At 40.6% G+C, this 22,210-nt stretch overlaps 2 protein-coding genes across 4 annotated transcripts in view; one reads left to right on the top strand and one right to left on the bottom strand.

Annotated features, from left to right (window-relative positions):
* The window catches only part of LOC110539068 (NLR family CARD domain-containing protein 3), a 1,005,455-nt gene that overhangs the window by 504,024 nt on the left and 479,221 nt on the right, over positions 1-22,210 (top strand). The window lies entirely within an intron of this gene.
* LOC110514653 (methyltransferase-like protein 22) overlaps positions 1-22,210 on the bottom strand; it is a 44,656-nt gene that overhangs the window by 21,315 nt on the left and 1,131 nt on the right. For all 3 annotated transcript variants that reach the window (XM_036939611.1, XM_036939610.1, XM_036939612.1), the window contains 6 exons: positions 21,898-22,041; positions 21,182-21,527; positions 12,101-12,225; positions 10,889-10,929; positions 9,381-9,525; positions 587-658 (listed from right to left, as the gene is read on the bottom strand). In XM_036939611.1, the coding sequence (XP_036795506.1) occupies positions 587-658; positions 9,381-9,525; positions 10,889-10,929; positions 12,101-12,225; positions 21,182-21,527; positions 21,898-22,003 (835 nt within the window). In that variant the 5' untranslated portion in view covers positions 22,004-22,041. The remainder of the gene's footprint in view (positions 1-586; positions 659-9,380; positions 9,526-10,888; positions 10,930-12,100; positions 12,226-21,181; positions 21,528-21,897; positions 22,042-22,210) is intronic.

The following is a 22,210-nucleotide window of genomic DNA, read 5'->3' as shown; positions in this document are numbered from 1 at the left end:
CGGAGCTGTCTTTGCATCTGTAATTAAACAGTTACACAGTCTGTCATCACTGTGGGTTGATTGATTTCCAGTTCATCACTTGTGATTGATAATGTCCAGGAGGACTAGCTAGCCGAAATTAGAATATAAAGCACATTTGATGACCTTTAACTGACGTTCTCCTAACACCAATAAAAGGGCTATAAATAGATAACGGTAGAGGGTGGTTTACCCTGTCAGAAAGGACAGGAAAGGGGGGATATCTAGTCAGTTGTACAACTGAATGCCTTCAACTGAAATGTGTCGCATTTAACCCAACCCCTCTGAATCAGAGAGGTGCGGGGGGGGGGGGGGGGGGGGGCTGCCTGCTGTCTTAATCGACATCCTCGACATCCACGTTGTTGGCGCCCGGGGAATAGTGGGGTTACATGACTTTGTACTTCATCTTTTCATAAATATTTGTTATTAAACTTAAATCAAAAGTGGTGAGGCGCTGCCCGACCTGATTGAAAATGCCAGCTTGTCACACGTTTGCCGGCAACCCTGTGTGTGCAAAAAAGCGTTGTTTAAGTAACGTTCTCTCGCTACACATTGTCTAACGGCTCACCTGCAGGTTCCATCAGGTGTCTGTTCAACGTCACGTTCTTCTGGCACATGCTCAGTAGGTCCTCCCCAACGTCTGCAACACAACGTTACACAGATATTGGGATTTTGACACGGCGTTTATGTAACTTTGAACTTAGAAACATTACAGAGACGTTGGGCGTCCAACATTCTAAAACACAAGATTGGAAATAGAACAAACACGACCAATAAGAGACCTTCATTTAGGAACAGCTTGCTACCAGCTCATCAATTCTTACAATGATTCTGACCTTGGATCGGTGAAGCATGGTGACTACCATGTAGAATGGTTTCTGTATCAGAGATGATTCTGACCTTGGATCAGTGAAGCATGGTGACTACCATGTAGAATGGTTTCTGTATCAGAGATGATTCTGACCTTGGATCAGTGAAGCATGGTGACTACCATGTAGAATGGTTTCTGTATCAGAGATGATTCTGACCTTGGATCAGTGAAGCATGGTGACTACCATGGAGAATGGTTTCTGTATCAGAGATGATTCTGACCTTGGATCAGTGAAGCATGGTGACTACCATGGAGAATGGATTCTGTATCAGAGATGATTCTGACCTTGGATCAGTGAAGCATGGTGACTACCATGTAGAATGGTTTCTGTATCAGAGATGATTCTGACCTTGGATCAGTGAAGCATGGTGACTACCATGGAGAATGGATTCTGTATCAGAGATGATTCTGACCTTGGATCAGTGAAGCATGGTGACTACCATGGAGAATGGATTCTGTATCAGAGATGATAGGCAGTAGTAAATTGAATTTTCATTCTCTGAATTTTCATTCTCATTAATATAATGCTTCCTGGTCTAGGCAGGCAGGCAGGCAGGCGCAGGCAGGCAGGCGCAGGCAGGCAGGCAGGCAGGCAGGCAGGCAGGCAGGCAGGCAGGCAGGCAGGCAGGCAGGCAGGCAGGCAGGCAGGCAGGCAGGCAGGCAGGCAGGCAGGCAGGCAGGCAGGCAGACAGACAGACAGACAGAGTATCTTGGAATGATCCTGCCATTTGAAATGTTCTTTCCCTCTCCAGAAGAGCACTTTAATACAAGTGCAATAATGATCATTTAAGTATAACATTTAAGTACCTTACTGTGATGGGTTTCAATGACAACAAAAAAACCAGACGAAAATTGCTTCATAGAAAACTGCAATTTCTCAAGCAATAATTTTGCTAGGACTGTCAGAGGGGTCTGAGTTGGGAGGAGAGAACTAGCTGTTATTGGGAGAGAGGTGTTGAACACTAGGACTGTCTGAGGGGTCTGAGTTGGGAGGAGAGAACTAGCTGTTATTGGGAGAGAGGTGTTGAACACTAGGACTGTCTGAGGGGTCTGAGTTGGGAGGGGAGAACTAGCTGTTATTGGGAGAGAGGTGTTGAACACTAGGACTGTCAGAGGGGTCTGAGTTGGTAGGGGAGAACTAGCTGTTATTGGGAGAGAGGTGTTGAACACTAGGACTGTCAGAGGGGTCTGAGTTGGGAGGGGAGAACTAGCTGTTATTGGGAGAGAGGTGTTGAACACTAGGACTGTCTGAGGGGTCTGAGTTGGGAGGGGAGAACTAGCTGTTATTGGGAGAGAGGTGTTGAACACTAGGACTGTCAGAGGGGTCTGAGTTGGGAGGGGAGAACTAGATGTTATTGGGAGAGAGGTGTTGAACACTAGGACTGTCAGAGGGGTCTGAGTTGGGAGGAGAGAACTAGCTGTTATTGGGAGAGAGGTGTTGAACACTAGGACTGTCTGAGGGGTCTGAGTTGGGAGGAGAGAACTAGCTGTTATTGGGAGAGAGGTGTTGAACACTAGGACTGTCTGAGGGGTCTGAGTTGGGAGGGGAGAACTAGCTGTTATTGGGAGAGAGGTGTTGAACACTAGGACTGTCAGAGGGGTCTGAGTTGGGAGGAGAGAACTAGCTGTTATTGGGAGAGAGGTGTTGAACACTAGGACTGTCAGAGGGGTCTGAGTTGGGAGGGGAGAACTAGCTGTTATTGGGAGAGAGGTGTTGAACACTAGGACTGTCTGAGGGGTCTGAGTTGGGAGGGGAGAACTAGCTGTTATTGGGAGAGAGGTGTTGAACACTAGGACTGTCTGAGGGGTCTGAGTTGGGAGGGGAGAACTAGCTGTTATTGGGAGAGAGGTGTTGAACACTAGGACTGTCAGAGTGGTCTGAGTTGGGAGGGGAGAACTAGATGTTATTGGGAGAGAGGTGTTGAACACTAGGACTGTCTGAGGGGTCTGAGTTGGGAAGGGAGAACTAGATGTTATTGGGAGAGAGGTGTTGAACACTAGGACTGTCAGAGGGGTCTGAGTTGGGAGGGGAGAACTAGCTGTTATTGGGAGAGAGGTGTTGAACACTAGGACTGTCAGAGGGGTCTGAGTTGGGAGGGGAGAACTAGCTGTTAAAGAACACTAGGACTGTCCGAGTGGTCTGAGTTGGGAGGAGAGAACTAGCTGTTATTGGGAGAGAGGTGTTGAACACTAGGACTGTCTGAGGGGTCTGAGTTGGGAGGGGAGAACTAGCTGTTATTGGGAGAGAGGTGTTGAACACTAGGACTGTCTGAGGGGTCTGAGTTGGGAGGGGAGAACTAGCTGTTATTGGGAGAGAGGTGTTGAACACTAGGACTGTCTGAGGGGTCTGAGTTGGGAGGGGAGAACTAGATGTTATTGGGAGAGAGGTGTTGAACACTAGGACTGTCAGAGGGGTCTGAGTTGGGAGGGGAGAACTAGCTGTTATTGGCAGAGAGGTGTTGAACACTAGGACTGTCTGAGGGGTCTGAGTTGGGAGGGGAGAACTAGATGTTATTGGGAGAGACGTTTGGAACACTTTTTCATATTGGTCTAGTAACTAATAGGTGATGACACCAGGCAGGCCAAAACTCCACCCCACCAAAACAGGCTGAGATTTCAGGCGGTCTTTTCAAACAGCTCTTATACTAAAAGGACATGATTATGATTTTCCCAATTACACAGTATTATTCCAACCTCATAGTGTGGTAATATACAGCGCCATCGGATAGTATTCAGACCCCTGGACCTTTTACACATTTTGGCAGGCAGGCAGGCAGGCAGGCAGGCAGGCAGGCAGGCAGGCAGGCAGACAGACAGACAGACAGACAGACAGACAGAGTATCTTGGAATGATCCTGCCATTTGAAATGTTCTTTCCCTCTCCAGAAGAACACTTTAATACAAGTGCAATAATTATCATTTAAGTATAACATTTAAGTACCTTACTGTGATGGGTTTCAATGACAACAAAAAAAACAGACAAAAATTGCTTCTTAGAAAACTGCAATTTCTCAAGCAATAATTTTGCTAGGACTGTCTGAGTGGTCTGAGTTGGGAGGGGAGAACTAGCTGTTATTGGGAGAGAGGTGTTGAACACTAGGACTGTCTGAGGGGTCTGAGTTGGTAGGGGAGAACTAGCTGTTAAAGAACACTAGGACTGTCTGAGTGGTCTGAGTTGGGAGGGGAGAACTAGCTGTTATTGGGAGAGAGGTGTTGAACACTAGGACTGTCAGAGGGGTCTGAGTTGGGAGGAGAGAACTAGCTGTTAAAGAACACTAGGACTGTCTGAGGGGTCTGAGTTGGGAGGGGAGAACTAGCTGTTATTGGGAGAGAGGTGTTGAACACTAGGACTGTCAGAGGGGTCTGAGTTGGGAGGAGAGAACTAGCTGTTATTGGGAGAGAGGTGTTGAACACTAGGACTGTCTGAGGGGTCTGAGTTGGGAGGGGAGAACTAGATGTTATTGGGAGAGAGGTGTTGAACACTAGGACTGTCTGAGTGGTCTGAGTTGGGAGGGGAGAACTAGCTGTTATTGGGAGAGAGGTGTTGAACACTAGGACTGTCTGAGGGGTCTGAGTTGGTAGGGGAGAACTAGCTGTTATTGGGAGAGAGGTGTTGAACACTAGGACTGTCTGAGTGGTCTGAGTTGGGAAGGGAAAACTAGATGTTATTGGGAGAGAGGTGTTGAACACTAGGACTGTCTGAGTGGTCTGAGTTGAGAAGGGAAAACTAGATGTTATTGGGAGAGAGGTGTTGAACACTAGGACTATCAGAGGGGTCTGAGTTGGTAGGGGAGAACTAGCTGTTATTGGGAGAGAGGTGTTGAACACTAGGACTGTCTGAGGGGTCTGAGTTGAGAAGGGAAAACTAGATGTTATTGGGAGAGACGTTTGGAACACTTTTTCATATTGGTCTAGTAACTAATAGGTGATGACACCAGGCAGGCCAAAACTCCACCCCACCAAAACAGGCTGAGATTTCATGCGGTCTTTTCAAACAGCTCTTATACTAAAAGGACATGATTATGATTTTCCCCAATTACACAGTATTATTCCAACCTCATAGTGTGGTAATATACAGCGCCATCGGAAAGTATTCAGACCCCTGGACCGTTTACACATTTTGTTACGTTACAGCTTTATTATGAAATGTATTAAATCATCATTCAATCTCCACACAGTACCCCATAATGACATCACAATACCCCATAATGACATCACAATACCCCATAATGACATCACAATACCCCATAATGACATCACAATACCCCATAATGACATCACAATACCCCATAATGACATCACAATACCCCATAATGACATCACAATACCCCGCAATGATGTCACAATACCCCATAATGACATCACAATACCCCATAATGACATCACAATACCCCATAATGACATCACAATACCCCATAATGACATCACAGTACCCCATAATGACATCACAATACCCCATAATGACATCACAATACCCCATAATGACATCACAATACCCCATAATGACATCACAATACCCTATAATGACATCACAATACCCCATAATGACATCACAATACCCCATAATGACATCACAATACCCCATAATGACATCACAATACCCCATAATGACATCACAATACCCCATAATGACATCACAATACCCCATAATGACATCACAATAACCCATAATGACATCACAATACCCCATAATGACATCACAATACCCCATAATGACATCACAATACCCCATAATGACATCACAATACCCCATAATGACATCACAATACCCCATAATGACATCACAATACCCCATAATGACATCACAATACCCCATAATGACATCACAATACCCCATAATGACATCACAAAACCCCATAATGACATCACAATACCCCATAATGACATCACAATACCCCATAATGACATCACAATACCCCATAATGACATCACAATACCCCATAATGACATCACAATACCCCATAATGACATCACAATACCCCATAATGACATCACAATACCCCATAATGACATCACAATACCCCATAATGACATCACAAAACCCCATAATGACATCACAAAACCCCATAATGACATCACAATACCCCATAATGACATCACAATAACCCATAATGACATCACAATACCCCATAATGACATCACAATACCCCATAATGACATCACAATACCCCATAATGACATCACAATACCCCATAATGACAGCTTATTGATTTATTTTTGCTCATTTATAAAAAACGGAAATATCCTATTTACCTAAGTATTCAGACCCTTTACTCAGTAACTTGTTGAAGCACCTTTGGCAGTGATTACAGCCTCGAGTTTGGCACACCTGTATTTGGGGAGTTCCTCCCATTCTTCTCTGCAGATCCTCTCAAGCTCTGTCAGGTTGGGCGTCGCTGCACAGCTATTGTCAGGTCTCTCCAGAGATGTTCGATCGGGTTCAAGTCCGGGCTCTAGCTGGGCCACTCAAGAACATTCAGAGACTTGTCCCGAAGCCACTCCTGCATTGTCTTGGCTTTGTGCTTAGGGTCGTTGTCCTGTTGGAAGATTAACCTTCGTCCCAGTATGAGGTCCAGCGCTCTGGAGCAGGTTTTCATCAAGGAACTTTCAGTACTTTGCTCCGTTCATCTTTGTCTCGATCCTAACGAGTCTACCAGTTCCTGCCGCTGAAAAACTTCCCCACAGCATGATGCTGCCACCTCCATGCTTCACCGTAGGGATGGTACCAGGTTTCCTCCAGAGTTGACGCTTGGCATTCAGGCCAAAGAGTTCAATCTTGATTTCATCAGACCAGATCAAATCTCCACATAGGATTTCTGGAGCTCCGTCAGAGTGACCATCGGGTTCTAGGTCACCTCCCTGGACCAAGGCCCTTCTCCCCTGATTGACCAGGTTGGCCGGGTGGCCAGCTCTAGGAAGAGTCTTGGTGGTTCCAAATGTCTTCCATTTAAGAATGATGGAGGCCACTATGTTCTTGGGGACCTTCAATGCTGCAGAAATGTTTTGGTACCCTTCCCCAGATCTGTGCCTCGACACAATCCTATCTTGGAGCTCCGCTGTCAATTCCTTCAACCTCATGACTTGGTATTTGCTCTGACATGCACTGTCAACTGTGGGAACTTAAATAGACTGGTGTGAGCCTTTCCAAATCATGTCCAATCAAATTAATTTACCACAGGTGAACTCCAATCAAGTTGTAGAAACATCGCAAGGATGATCAACGAAAACAGGATGCACCTGAGATCAATTTCGAGTCTCAAAGCAAAGGGTCTGAATACTTATGTAAATAAGGTATTTCTGTTTTTTTTTATTTTATAAATGAGCAAACATTTCTAAAAACCTGTTTTCGCTTTGTCATCAGGAGGTATTGTATGTAGACTGCTGAGGATAAAAATAAAAAATGTAAATCCATTTTAGAAAAAGGCTGTAAAACATGGGAAAAGTCGATGGGGTATATGAATACTTTCCAAAGGCACCGTGTATAAAACCCAGGAAAAGCACATTGTGGACTGCACTGGGCCTTTACAGAAGAAACACAGACCTGCACTCAGTTCATTAAGCTGAAAAGAACTGACGTGATATTGGCTAGAGCAGTATGCTTTTTCTCTTTCAACACATGACTCTCACGCACCTGCAACAAGCCCGAATCACATGGGAGAGTGATTTTCCTCACACTGAATGTCTTGATTGCACTATATAATAGTGACAGAGGTAGAATAGAGGGGTTTGAAACTGCCAAGGTGGTGGAGACCAGTGCTGCCTTCCTCTCAACTCAGTTGTAACTGTGAAATCACTATCCTGGTCACCATTATCTACAGATGTGGGTTTAGAGGCATGTTAAATCACTATCCCTGGTAACCATTATCTACAGATGTGGGTTTAGAGGCATGTTAAATCACTATCCCTGGTAACCATTATCTACAGATGTGGGTTTAGAGGCATGTTAAATCACTATCCTGGTCACCATTATCTACAGATGTGGGTTTAGAGGCATGTTAAATCATTATCCTGGTCACCATTATCTACAGATGTGGGTTTAGAGGCATGTTAAATCACTATCCTGGTCACCATTATCTACTGATGTGGGTTTAGAGGCATGTTAAATCACTACCCTGGTCACCATTATCTACAGATGTGGGTTTAGAGGCATGTTAAATCACTATCCTGGTCACCATTATCTACAGATGTGGGTTTAGAGGCATGTTAAATCACTACCCTGGTCACCATTATCTACAGATGTGGGTTTAGAGGCATGTTAAATCACTACCCTGGTCACCATTATCTACAGATGTGGGTTTAGAGGCATGTTAAATCACTATCCTGGTCACCATTATCTACAGATGTGGGTTTAGAGGCATGTGAAATCACTACCCTGGTCACCATTATCTACAGATGTGGGTTTAGAGGCATGTGAAATCATTATCCTGGTCACCATTATCTACAGATCTATGTACATCTCTTATTTAATTCAACCGAGTAGACTAGTACAGTACCAGGCAACAATTTGAACACACCTACTCATTCAAGGGTTTTTCTTTCTTTTCACCATTTTCTACCTGATAAAATAATAGTGGAGACATCAAAACTATGAAATAACACATATGGAATCATGTAGTAAGCAAAAAATAAATAAATAAATAAATGTTAAACTAATCCAAATATATTTTATATTCTTCAAAGTAGCCACCCTTTGCCTTGATGACAGCTTTGAACACTCTTGGCATTCTCTCAACCAGCTTCATGAGGTTGTCCCATTGAATGCATTCTAATGAACAGATGTGCCTTGTTAGAAGTTAATTTGTGGAATTTCTTTCCTTCTTAATGCGTTTGAGCCAATCAGTGGTGTTGTGAAAAGGTGGGTGGGGGGAGGGGGGGAGGTACAGAAGGTAGTCTTATTTGTGGTATTACAAAAAAAAATCTAAAAACCAGTTTTCACTTTGTCATTATGGGGTATTGTGATGTCATTATGGGGTATTGTGATGTCATTATGGGGTATTGTGATGTCATTATGGGGTATTGTGTGTAGATTGATGAGGGGGAAAAACAACAACAATTTAATCAGTTTTAGAATACGGCTGTAACGTAACAAGATGTGGAAAAAGTCAAGGGGGTCGGAACACTTTCCGAAGGCACTGTAGATGTTCTGTCTCTGTCCACAACAATTTAACATTGTTTTCTCTTTCAGAAACTGTCACAGTCCTTGGTTTCAAATACAGCATTCTTCCAAACATAGTAAATAGACCGGTAGCTTATGTAAAAGTATAGTATATGCGACAGGAGCACAACATCACAGCCTAATGAATCTCAGAGCCTAGGCTATAGCAGATAGAAATACAATAATATAGGGCCTCATTGTCCAGGCGGAGTTACCTATATAGCAGATAGTTACCTATTCTTCTCAGAAATGTCGCACAAAGTTATTTAATGTGGCGTTTACACAGCAAAATGTATAGATGAGGCCCCCAGGGGCGAAGACCCCTGGTTTACCTTACCTGTGCAGTACACTGTTTTGGCCACCGTTGCCATGACTACGCTGGTCAGCCCAGTCCCTGCCCCCAACTCCAAGACGGTGGCTCCTCTGAATGTAGTTGGCTGAGACAGGATTAAATCAGCCAATAGGAAGGCGCCACGCCAGACCTAGTAAAAGAGCCACACAGCACCTTCAGAAACTATTCACACACCTTGGACTTTATCCACATTGTGTTGTGTTACAGCCTGAATTTAAAATGGAATACATGGAGATTTTGTTGGTCACTGGCCTGACACACAATACCCCATAATGTCAAAGTGGAATTAAGTTTTTTTGATTTTTTTTAAACCAAAAATATATAATATGAAAAGCTGAAATGTCTTGAGTCAATAGGTATTCAACCCCGTTGTTATGGAAACGCCTAAATAAGTTCAGGAGTAAAAAATGTGCTTAACAAGTCACATAATGAGTTGCGTGGACTCACTGTGTGTAATAATAGTGGTTAACATGATTTCTGACCACGTCATCTCTGTACCCCACATATACAATTATCTGTAAAGTCGAGATGTGAATTACAAGCACAGAATCAACTATTAAAGACCAGGGAGGTTCTCCAATGCCTCGTTAAGAAGAGCTCCTATTGGTAGACATTGAATATCCCTTTGAGCATGGTGAAGTTATTAATTACACTTTGGATGGTGCAACAATACACCCAATCACTACAAAGATACAGGCGTCCTTCCTAACTCAGTTGCCGGAGAGGAAGGAAACCACTCAGTGATTTCACCATGAGAACAAAGGTGACTTTAAAACAGTTACAGAGTTTAATGGCTGTGACGGGAGAAAACTGAGGATGGATCAACAACATAGTAGTTACTCCACAACACTAACCAAACTGACAGAGGGGAGTTTTTCAGGATAAAAAAAAGAAACTAAATGTAGCTAAGCACAGGCAAAACCCTAGAGGAAAACCTGGTTCAGTCTGCTTTCCACCAGACACTGGGAGATGAATTCACCTTTTAGCAGGACAGTTACCTAAAACACAAGGCCAAACATACACTGGAGTTGTTTATGATCCTGAGTGGCCGAGTTACAGTTATGACCTAAATCTACTTGTAAGTCTATGGCAAGACCTACAAATGGTCGTCTAGCAATGATCAACAACCAATTTGACAGTTTGAAGATAAAAAAAATAAAATAATATTTAGGAAATGTTGAACATCTAGGTGTGAAAACTTTTGTAAATTAGTTATTTCTCTACATCTTTTCAATACATTTGCAAAAATGTCAAAAAACATGTTTTCTCTCTGTCATTATGGAGTATTGTGTCTTGATGGGTGAGAAAATAAATCAATTGAATCAATTTTGAATTCAAACTGTGGAATAAGTCAAGGGGAGAGAGAGAGAGAGAGAAAGGCAAAGAGAGAGAGAGAGAGAGAGAAAGAGAGAGAGAGAGAGAGAGAAAGAGAGAGAGAGAGAGAGAGAGAGAGAGAGAGAAAGAGAGGCAAAAAGAGAGAGAGCGACACTCACCTGTTTGCCAACATCTTCTAAAGGCGTGGCCATAGTGTGTTCTGTTAAAGACATGTTGGATTTAAACAGTTATAACACACATAAACACAGTTATAACACATATAAACAGTTATAATACAGTTATAACACACATAAACACAGTTATAACACACATAAACACAGTTATAACACATATAAACAGTTATAATAGTTATAACACACATAAACACAGTTATAACACACATAAACACAGTTATAACACACATAAACAGTTATAATACAGTTATAACACACATAAACAGTTATAACACATATAAACAGTTATAAAACACATAGTTATAACACATAAACACAGTTATAACACACAAACACAGTTATAACACACATAAACACAGTTATAACACACAAACACAGTTATAACACACACAAACACAGTTATAACACACATAAACACAGTTATAACACACATAAACACAGTTATAACACACATAAACACAGTTATAACACACATAAACACAGTTATAACACACAAACACAGTTATAACACACATAAACACAGTTATAACACACATAAACACAGTTATAACACACATACAGTTATAACACAAATAAACAGTTATAACACACCATTATAACACACATATAAACAGTTATAACACAGTTATAACACACATAAACACAGTTATAACACACAAACACAGTTATAACACACAAACACAGTTATAACACACATAAACACAGTTATAACACACATAAACACAGTTATAACACACATAAACACAGTTATAACACACATACAGTTATAACACAAATAAACTGTTATAACACACCATTATAACACACATATAAACAGTTATAACACAGTTATAACACACATAAACACAGTTATAACACACATACAGTTATAACACACAAACACAGTTATAACACACATAAACACAGTTATAACACATATCAACACAGTTATAACACACCATTATAACACACATATAAACAGTTATAACACATATAAACAGTCATAACACAGTTATAACACATATAAACAGTTATAACACACATACAGTTATAACACATATAAACAGTCATAACACAGTCATAACACACAGTTATAACCCACCACTTCTGCCTCTCAGACCTGTCTTCACTCAGCTCTTCAGGAATTACATTGGACTAAAAACAAAATAAGTGACCAGGGTCAGTCAGCGGTAGAAACAAGTCCTGTTCTCTTCTCACCTATCCTGATGACGTCTCTAGGACACTCCTCCTCCTCATCCTCCTCCTCTTCATCTCTTCTTGCCTGGCTGAGGATGATGGGGTAGACCATGTCTCTGTCCCTCTCAGGGAGTCTTTGTCTGGGCCTGGATAACATGTACAATATTTAGTCAGGTCTCTATCTCAGACTGTCTAGACAGGTATAACATGTACAATAGTTAGTCATGTCTCTATCTCAGACTGACAGGTATAACATGTACAATAGTTAGTCATGTCTCTATCTCAGACTGTCTAGACAGGTATAACATGTACAATAGTTAGTCATGTCTCTATCTCAGACTGACAGGTATAACATGTACAATAGTTAGTCATGTCTCTATCTCAGACTCTGACAGGTATAACATGTACAATAGTTAGTCATGTCTCTATCTCAGACTGACAGGTATAACATGTACAATATTTAGTCATGTCTCTATCTCAGACTGTCTAGACAGGTATAACATGTACAATAGTTAGTTAGTCATGTCTCTATCTCAGACTCTGACAGGTATAACATGTACAATATTTAGTCATGTCTCTATCTCAGACTGACAGGTATAACATGTACAATAGTTAGTCATGTCTCTATCTCAGACTGTCTAGACAGGTATAACATGTACAATATTTAGTCATGTCTCTATCTCAGACTGTCTAGTTAGTCATGTCTCTATCTCAGACTGTCTAGTTAGTCATGTCTCTATCTCAGACTCTGACAGGTATAACATGTACAATAGTTAGTCATGTCTCTATCTCAGACTGTCTAGTTAGTCATGTCTCTATCTCAGACTGACAGGTATAACATGTACAATAGTTAGTCATGTCTCTATCTCAGACTGTCTAGACAGGTATAACATGTACAATAGTTAGTCATGTCTCTATCTCAGACTGTCTAGTTAGTCATGTCTCTATCTCAGACTGACAGGTATAACATGTACAATAGTTAGTCATGTCTCTATCTCAGACTGTCTAGACAGGTATAACATGTACAATAGTTAGTCATGTCTCTATCTCAGACTGTCTAGTTAGTCATGTCTCTATCTCAGACTGTCTAGACAGGTATAACATGTACAATAGTTAGTCATGTCTCTATCTCAGACTGTCTAGACAGGTATAACATGTACAATAGTTAGTCATGTCTCTATCTCAGACTCTGACAGGTATAACATGTACAATAGTTAGTCATGTCTCTATCTCAGACTCTGACAGGTATAACATGTACAATAGTTAGTCATGTCTCTATCTCAGACTGTCTAGACAGGTATAACATGTACAATAGTTAGTCATGTCTCTATCTCAGACTCTGACAGGTAGAACATCTACAATAGTTAGTCATGTCTCTATCTCAGACTGTCTAGACAGGTATAACATGTACAATATTTAGTCATGTCTCTATCTCAGACTGTCTAGACAGGTATAACATGTACAATAGTTAGTCATGTCTCTATCTCAGACTGTCTAGACAGGTATAACATGTACAATAGTTAGTCATGTCTCTATCCCAGACTGTCTAGACAGGTATAACATGTACAATAGTTAGTCATGTCTCTATCTCAGACTGTCTAGACAGGTATAACATGTACAATAGTTAGTCATGTCTCTATCTCAGACCCTGACAGGTATAACATGTACAATATTTAGTCATGTCTCTATCTCAGACTGACAGGTATAACATGTACAATATTTAGTCATGTCTCTATCCCAGACTGTCTAGACAGGTATAACATGTACAATAGTTAGTTAGTCTCTATCCCAGACTGTCTAGACAGGTATAACATGTACAATAGTTAGTCATGTCTCTATCTCAGACTGTCTAGACAGGTATAACATGTACAATAGTTAGTCATGTCTCTATCTCAGACCCTGACAGGTATAACATGTACAATATTTAGTCATGTCTCTATCTCAGACTGACAGGTATAACATGTACAATAGTTAGTCATGTCTCTATCTCAGACTGACAGGTATAACATGTACAATAGTTAGTCATGTCTCTATCTCAGACTGTCTAGTTAGTCATGTCTCTATCTCAGACTGACAGGTATAACATGTACAATAGTTAGTCATGTCTCTATCTCAGACTGTCTAGACAGGTATAACATGTACAATAGTTAGTCATGTCTCTATCTCAGACTGACAGGTATAACATGTACAATAGTTAGTCATGTCTCTATCTCAGACTGACAGGTATAACATGTACAATAGTTAGTCATGTCTCTATCCCAGACTGTCTAGACAGGTATAACATGTACAATATTTAGTCATGTCTCTATCTCAGACTCTGACAGGTATAACATGTACAATAGTTAGTCATGTCTCTATCTCAGACTGACAGGTATAACATGTACAATAGTTAGTCATGTCTCTATCTCAGACTGACAGGTATAACATGTACAATAGTTAGTCATGTCTCTATCTCAGACTGTCTAGACAGGTATAACATGTACAATAGTTAGTCATGTCTCTATCTCAGACTGACAGGTATAACATGTACAATAGTTAGTCATGTCTCTATCTCAGACTCTGACAGGTATAACATGTACAATAGTTAGTCATGTCTCTATCTCAGACTGACAGGTATAACATGTACAATAGTTAGTCATGTCTCTATCTCAGACTCTGACAGGTATAACATGTACAATAGTTAGTTAGTCTCTATCTCAGACTGTCTAGACAGGTATAACATGTACAATAGTTAGTCATGTCTCTATCTCAGACTGTCTAGACAGGTATAACATGTACAATAGTTAGTCATGTCTCTATCTCAGACTGTCTAGACAGGTATAACATGTACAATAGTTAGTCATGTCTCTATCTCAGACTGTCTAGACAGGTATAACATGTACAATAGTTAGTCATGTCTCTATCTCAGACTGTCTAGACAGGTATAACATGTACAATAGTTAGTCAGGTCTCTATCTCAGACTGTCTAGACAGGTATAACATGTACAATAGTTAGTCATGTCTATCTCAGACTGACAGGTATAACATGTACAATAGTTAGTCATGTCTCTATCTCAGACTCTGACAGGTATAACATGTACAATAGTTAGTCATGTCTCTATCTCAGACTGACAGGTATAACATGTACAATAGTTAGTCATGTCTCTATCTCAGACTGTCTAGACAGGTATAACATGTACAATATTTAGTCATGTCTCTATCTCAGACTGTCTAGACAGGTATAACATGTACAATAGTTAGTCATGTCTCTATCTCAGACTCTGACAGGTATAACATGTACAATAGTTAGTCATGTCTCTATCTCAGACTGTCTAGTTAGTCATGTCTCTATCTCAGACTGACAGGTATAACATCTACAATAGTTAGTCATGTCTCTATCTCAGACTCTGACAGGTATAACATGTACAATAGTTAGTCATGTCTCTATCTCAGACTGTCTAGACAGGTATAACATGTACAATAGTTAGTCATGTCTCTATCTCAGACTGTCTAGTTAGTCATGTCTCTATCTCAGACTCTGACAGGTATGACATGTACAATAGTTAGTCATGTCTCTATCTCAGACTCTGACAGGTATAACATGTACAATAGTTAGTCATGTCTCTATCTCAGACTCTGACAGGTATAACATGTACAATAGTTAGTCATGTCTCTATCTCAGACTGTCTAGACAGGTATAACATGTACAATAGTTAGTCATGTCTCTATCTCAGACTGTCTAGACAGGTATAACATGTACAATAGTTAGTCATGTCTCTATCTCAGACTGACAGGTATAACATGTACAATATTTAGTCATGTCTCTATCTCAGACTGTCTAGACAGGTATAACATGTACAATAGTTAGTCATGTCTCTATCTCAGACTGACAGGTATAACATGTACAATAGTTAGTTAGTCATGTCTCTATCTCAGACTCTGACAGGTATAACATGTACAATAGTTAGTTAGTCTCTATCTCAGACTCTGACAGGTATAACATGTACAATAGTTAGTTAGTCATGTCTCTATCTCAGACTGTCTAGACAGGTATAACATGTACAATAGTTAGTCATGTCTCTATCTCAGACTGACAGGTATAACATGTACAATAGTTAGTCATGTCTCTATCTCAGACTCTGACAGGTATAACATGTACAATAGTTAGTCATGTCTCTATCTCAGACTGTCTAGACAGGTATAACATGTACAATAGTTAGTCATGTCTCTATCTCAGACTCTGACAGGTATAACATGTACAATAGTTAGTCATGTCTCTATCTCAGACCCTGACAGGTATAACATGTACAATAGTTAGTCATGTCTCTATCTCAGACTCTGACAGGTATAACATGTACAATAGTTAGTTAGTCATGTCTCTATCTCAGACTCTGACAGGTATAACATGTACAATATTTAGTCATGTCTCTATCTCAGACTCTGACAGGTATAACATGTACAATAGTTAGTCATGTCTCTATCTCAGACTGTCTAGACAGGTATAACATGTACAATAGTTAGTCATGTCTCTATCTCAGACTCTGACAGGTATGACATGTACAATAGTTAGTCATGTCTCTATCTCAGACTGTCTAGACAGGTATAACATGTACAATAGTTAGTCATGTCTCTATCTCAGACTCTGACAGGTATGACATGTACAATAGTTAGTCATGTCTATCTCAGACCCTGACAGGTATAACATGTACAATAGTTAGTTAGTCATGTCTCTATCTCAGACTGACAGGTATAATATCTACAATAGTTAGTCATGTCTCTATCTCAGACTCTGACAGGTATAACATGTACAATAGTTAGTCATGTCTCTATCTCAGACTGTCTAGACAGGTATAACATGTACAATAGTTAGTCATGTCTCTATCTCAGACTGTCTAGTTAGTCATGTCTCTATCTCAGACTCTGACAGGTATGACATGTACAATAGTTAGTCATGTCTCTATCTCAGACTCTGACAGGTATAACATGTACAATAGTTAGTCATGTCTCTATCTCAGACTCTGACAGGTATAACATGTACAATAGTTAGTCATGTCTCTATCTCAGACTGTCTAGACAGGTATAACATGTACAATAGTTAGTCATGTCTCTATCTCAGACTGTCTAGACAGGTATAACATGTACAATAGTTAGTCATGTCTCTATCTCAGACTGACAGGTATAACATGTACAATATTTAGTCATGTCTCTATCTCAGACTGTCTAGACAGGTATAACATGTACAATAGTTAGTCATGTCTCTATCTCAGACTGACAGGTATAACATGTACAATAGTTAGTTAGTCATGTCTCTATCTCAGACTCTGACAGGTATAACATGTACAATAGTTAGTTAGTCTCTATCTCAGACTCTGACAGGTATAACATGTACAATAGTTAGTTAGTCATGTCTCTATCTCAGACTGTCTAGACAGGTATAACATGTACAATAGTTAGTCATGTCTCTATCTCAGACTGACAGGTATAACATGTACAATAGTTAGTCATGTCTCTATCTCAGACTCTGACAGGTATAACATGTACAATAGTTAGTCATGTCTCTATCTCAGACTGTCTAGACAGGTATAACATGTACAATAGTTAGTCATGTCTCTATCTCAGACTCTGACAGGTATAACATGTACAATAGTTAGTCATGTCTCTATCTCAGACCCTGACAGGTATAACATGTACAATAGTTAGTCATGTCTCTATCTCAGACTCTGACAGGTATAACATGTACAATAGTTAGTTAGTCATGTCTCTATCTCAGACTCTGACAGGTATAACATGTACAATATTTAGTCATGTCTCTATCTCAGACTCTGACAGGTATAACATGTACAATAGTTAGTCATGTCTCTATCTCAGACTGTCTAGACAGGTATAACATGTACAATAGTTAGTCATGTCTCTATCTCAGACTCTGACAGGTATGACATGTACAATAGTTAGTCATGTCTCTATCTCAGACTGTCTAGACAGGTATAACATGTACAATAGTTAGTCATGTCTCTATCTCAGACTCTGACAGGTATGACATGTACAATAGTTAGTCATGTCTATCTCAGACCCTGACAGGTATAACATGTACAATAGTTAGTTAGTCATGTCTCTATCTCAGACTGACAGGTATAATATCTACAATAGTTAGTCATGTCTCTATCTCAGACTGTCTAGACAGGTATAACATGTACAATAGTTAGTCATGTCTCTATCTCAGACTGTCTAGACAGGTATAACATGTACAATAGTTAGTCATGTCTCTATCTCAGACCCTGACAGGTATAACATGTACAATAGTTAGTCATGTCTCTATCTCAGACTGTCTAGACAGGTATAACATGTACAATAGTTAGTCATGTCTCTATCTCAGACCCTGACAGGTATAACATGTACAATAGTTAGTCATGTCTCTATCTCAGACTCTGACAGGTATAACATGTACAATAGTTAGTTAGTCATGTCTCTATCTCAGACCCTGACAGGTATGACATGTACAATAGTTAGTCATGTCTCTATCTCAGACTGTCTAGACAGGTATAACATGTACAATAGTTAGTCATGTCTCTATCTCAGACTGTCTAGACAGGTATAACATGTACAATAGTTAGTCTGGAACAGGGAAGGGAAACTTTGATGGGGAAATGGACCATAACAAAAGTGTCGGAGAGAAGATTTATCTATGTTTATGTTATTACTACTTTGCTGCAACTCCACACATTCTGCTACAGGGTAGAGAGAAATGTTTGCTGTTTTCAATATGATACCTGAGTGAGATTGACGAACAAAATCAATGCGGGCTCCTCGGTCGGCAATTCGACCATGATATACTACAAGTTTACATAGCTGGCCGCTAGACTAACTTACCAATATAAAAAACAAGTACTAAATAATACTGAGAGAGATAATTGAGTGACTGTCATAAGAAGAGATGCACAACCACATTTCTATATAATGCTGAGAGAGATAATTGAGTGACTGTCAATAGCTGTCATAAGAAGAGAAACCTTGCCGATGCACAACCACATTTCTAAATAATGCTGAGAGAGATAATTGAGTGACTGTCATAAGAAGAGAAACCCTGCTGATGTACAACCACATTTCTAAATAATGCTGAGAGAGATAATTGAGTGACTGTCAATAGCTGTCATAAGAAGAGAAACCCTGCCGATGCACAACCACATTTCTAAATAATGCTGAGAGAGATAATTGAGTGACTGTCATAAGGAGAGAAACACTGCTGATGCACAACCACATTTCTAAATAATGCTGAGAGAGATAATTGAGTGACTGTCATAAGGAGAGAAACACTGCTGATGCACAACCACATTTCTAAATAATGCTGAGAGAGATAATTGAGTGACTGTCATAAGGAGAGAAACACTGCTGATGCACAACCACATTTCTAAATAATGCTGAGAGAGATAATTGAGTGACTGTCATAAGAAGATAAACACTGCTGATGTACAACCACATTTCTAAATAATGCTGAGAGAGATAATTGAGTGACTGTCATAAGGAGAGAAACACTGCTGATGCACAACCACATTTCTAAATAATGCTGAGAGAGATAATTGAGTGACTGTCATAAGGAGAGAAACACTGCTGATGCACAACCACATTTCTATATAATGCTGAGAGAGATAATTGAGTGACTGTCATAAGGAGAGAAACACTGCTGATGCACAACCACATTTCTAAATAATGCTGAGAGAGATAATTGAGTGACTGTCATAAGGAGAGAAACACTGCTGATGCACAACCACATTTCTAAATAATGCTGAGAGAGATAATTGAGTGACTGTCATAAGAAGATAAACACTGCTGATGCACAACCACATTTCTAAATAATGCTGAGAGAGATAATTGAGTGACTGTCAATAGCTGTCATAAGAAGAGAAACCCTACCGATGCACAACCACATTTCTAAATAATGCTGAGAGAGATAATTGAGTGACTATCATAAGGAGAGAAACACCGCTGATGCACAACCACATTTCTAAATAATGCTGAGAGAGATAATTGAGTGACTGTCATAAGAAGAGAAACACTGCTGATGTACAACCACATTTCTAAATAATGCTGAGAGAGATAATTGAGTGACTGTCGGTGGCTGTCATAAGAAGAGAAACACTGCCGATGCACAACCACATTTCTAAATAATGCTGAGAGAGATAATTGAGTGACTGTCATAAGGAGAGAAACACTGCTGATGTACAACCACATTTCTAAATAATGCTGAGAGAGATAATTGAGTGACTGTCAATAGCTGTCATAAGAAGAGAAACCCTACCGATGCACAACCACATTTCTAAATAATGCTGAGAGAGATAATTGAGTGACTATCATAAGGAGAGAAACACCGCTGATGCACAACCACATTTCTAAATAATGCTGAGAGAGATAATTGAGTGACTGTCATAAGAAGAGAAACACTGCTGATGTACAACCACATTTCTAAATAATGCTGAGAGAGATAATTGAGTGACTGTCATAAGGAGAGAAACACCGCTGATGCACAACCACATTTCTAAATAATGCTGAGAGAGATAATTGAGTGACTGTCATAAGAAGAGAAACACTGCTGATGTACAACCACATTTCTATATAATGCTGAGAGAGATAATTGAGTGACTGTCAATAGCTGTCATAAGAGAAACACTGCTGATGCACAACCACATTTCTAAATAATGCTGAGAGAGATAATTGAGTGACTGTCATAAGAAGAGAAACCCTGCCGATGCACAACCACATTTCTAAATAATGCTGAGAGAGATAATTGAGTGACTGTCATAAGAAGAGAAACACTGCTGATGTACAACCACATTTCTATATAATGCTGAGAGAGATAATTGAGTGACTGTCATAAGAAGAGAAACCCTACCGATGCACAACCACATTACTAAATAATGCTGAGAGAGATAATTGAGTGACTGTCATAAGAAGAGAAACCCTGCCGATGCACAACCACATTTCTATATTGGACCTTGGTGTATTCTACCATTCTATTGATCCACTGGCCGTAAAACATCTACAGGACAACAATCAAATGAAGGCTATAAAACACAAAGGGAAGGTTTGACTGTAATAACTGTGTTGATGTGGAGGTGCGATGTAACTGACCTGCGTGGTACCTCTAAATCTCCATCTTCATCCAGGGGTGGTTCTACCCCTCCGTCCTCATCCCTGTTAGCCCCTCTGTCCTCATCCCTGTCCACTCCTCCGTCAGCCCCTCGGTCCTCATCCCTGTCCACTCCTCCGTCAGCCCCTCCGTCCTCATCCCTGTCCACTCCTCCGTCCTCATCCCTGTCCACTCCTCCGTCAGCCCCAGTCTCACTCCCTCTAGCATCTCCCCTTCCACTCTCCTCCTGGGTGTCGCGGTCTAACTCTTCCCCTCCGCAGGGGGAACCGAGGTCACAGGTGCGCTGCTTCGTTCCGTCCCACAGGATTCTGAACCGGGAGATGAAGACTAGACACACAGGCTGCGTTTAGACAGGCACCCCAATTCTGATCTTGTTTTCACTCATTGGTATTTTGACCAATCAGATCAGCTCTGAAACAGATCGGACGTGAAAAGGTCTGATGTGATTGGTAAAAAGACCAATTATTGGGGGAAAAAAATACCAGAATTGGGCTGCCTGTGTAAACACATCAATAGAGGGTTGGGACAGTTCTGTTGACATTCAGGAAAGACCTACATTGAAACTAAATTAAAACATTTTCATAATTTAATTTTGTGTAATTTTACACACACACACACACACACACACACACACACACACACACACACAAACACACACACACACACACACACACACACACACCCACCCCTCCAGTACCTGGTTGTCCTACGCGGTTGAGGCGTGCCATGAGGTGGCGAGAGTTGGGCAGCAACAGGTGAACGTCAGACAGCACCGTGTCATAATGGAAGGTGATCTGGTCCATGACTCACCCTGCATGTCATCTACCTGTCTGCAGCACACCTGGGAAACACACACACACGTCACACACACACGTTACAAGCACAAACTGACACGCAGGTGCATATATACATTTGTCGCAAGCACACAGGTCACACACACACACACACTTTTAAGAGCTTAAACTACCAAATGGGCTGTATTTCAGGTGAAATAAAGCCTGTCTCTGTTA

The sequence above is a fragment of the Oncorhynchus mykiss genome, chromosome 12 (assembly GCF_013265735.2).
Source record: "Oncorhynchus mykiss isolate Arlee chromosome 12, USDA_OmykA_1.1, whole genome shotgun sequence".
Taxonomy (NCBI): domain Eukaryota; kingdom Metazoa; phylum Chordata; class Actinopteri; order Salmoniformes; family Salmonidae; genus Oncorhynchus; species Oncorhynchus mykiss.
The sequence above is the reverse complement of the archived record's forward strand: the minus strand, read 5'-3'. Positions and strand labels throughout refer to the sequence as shown.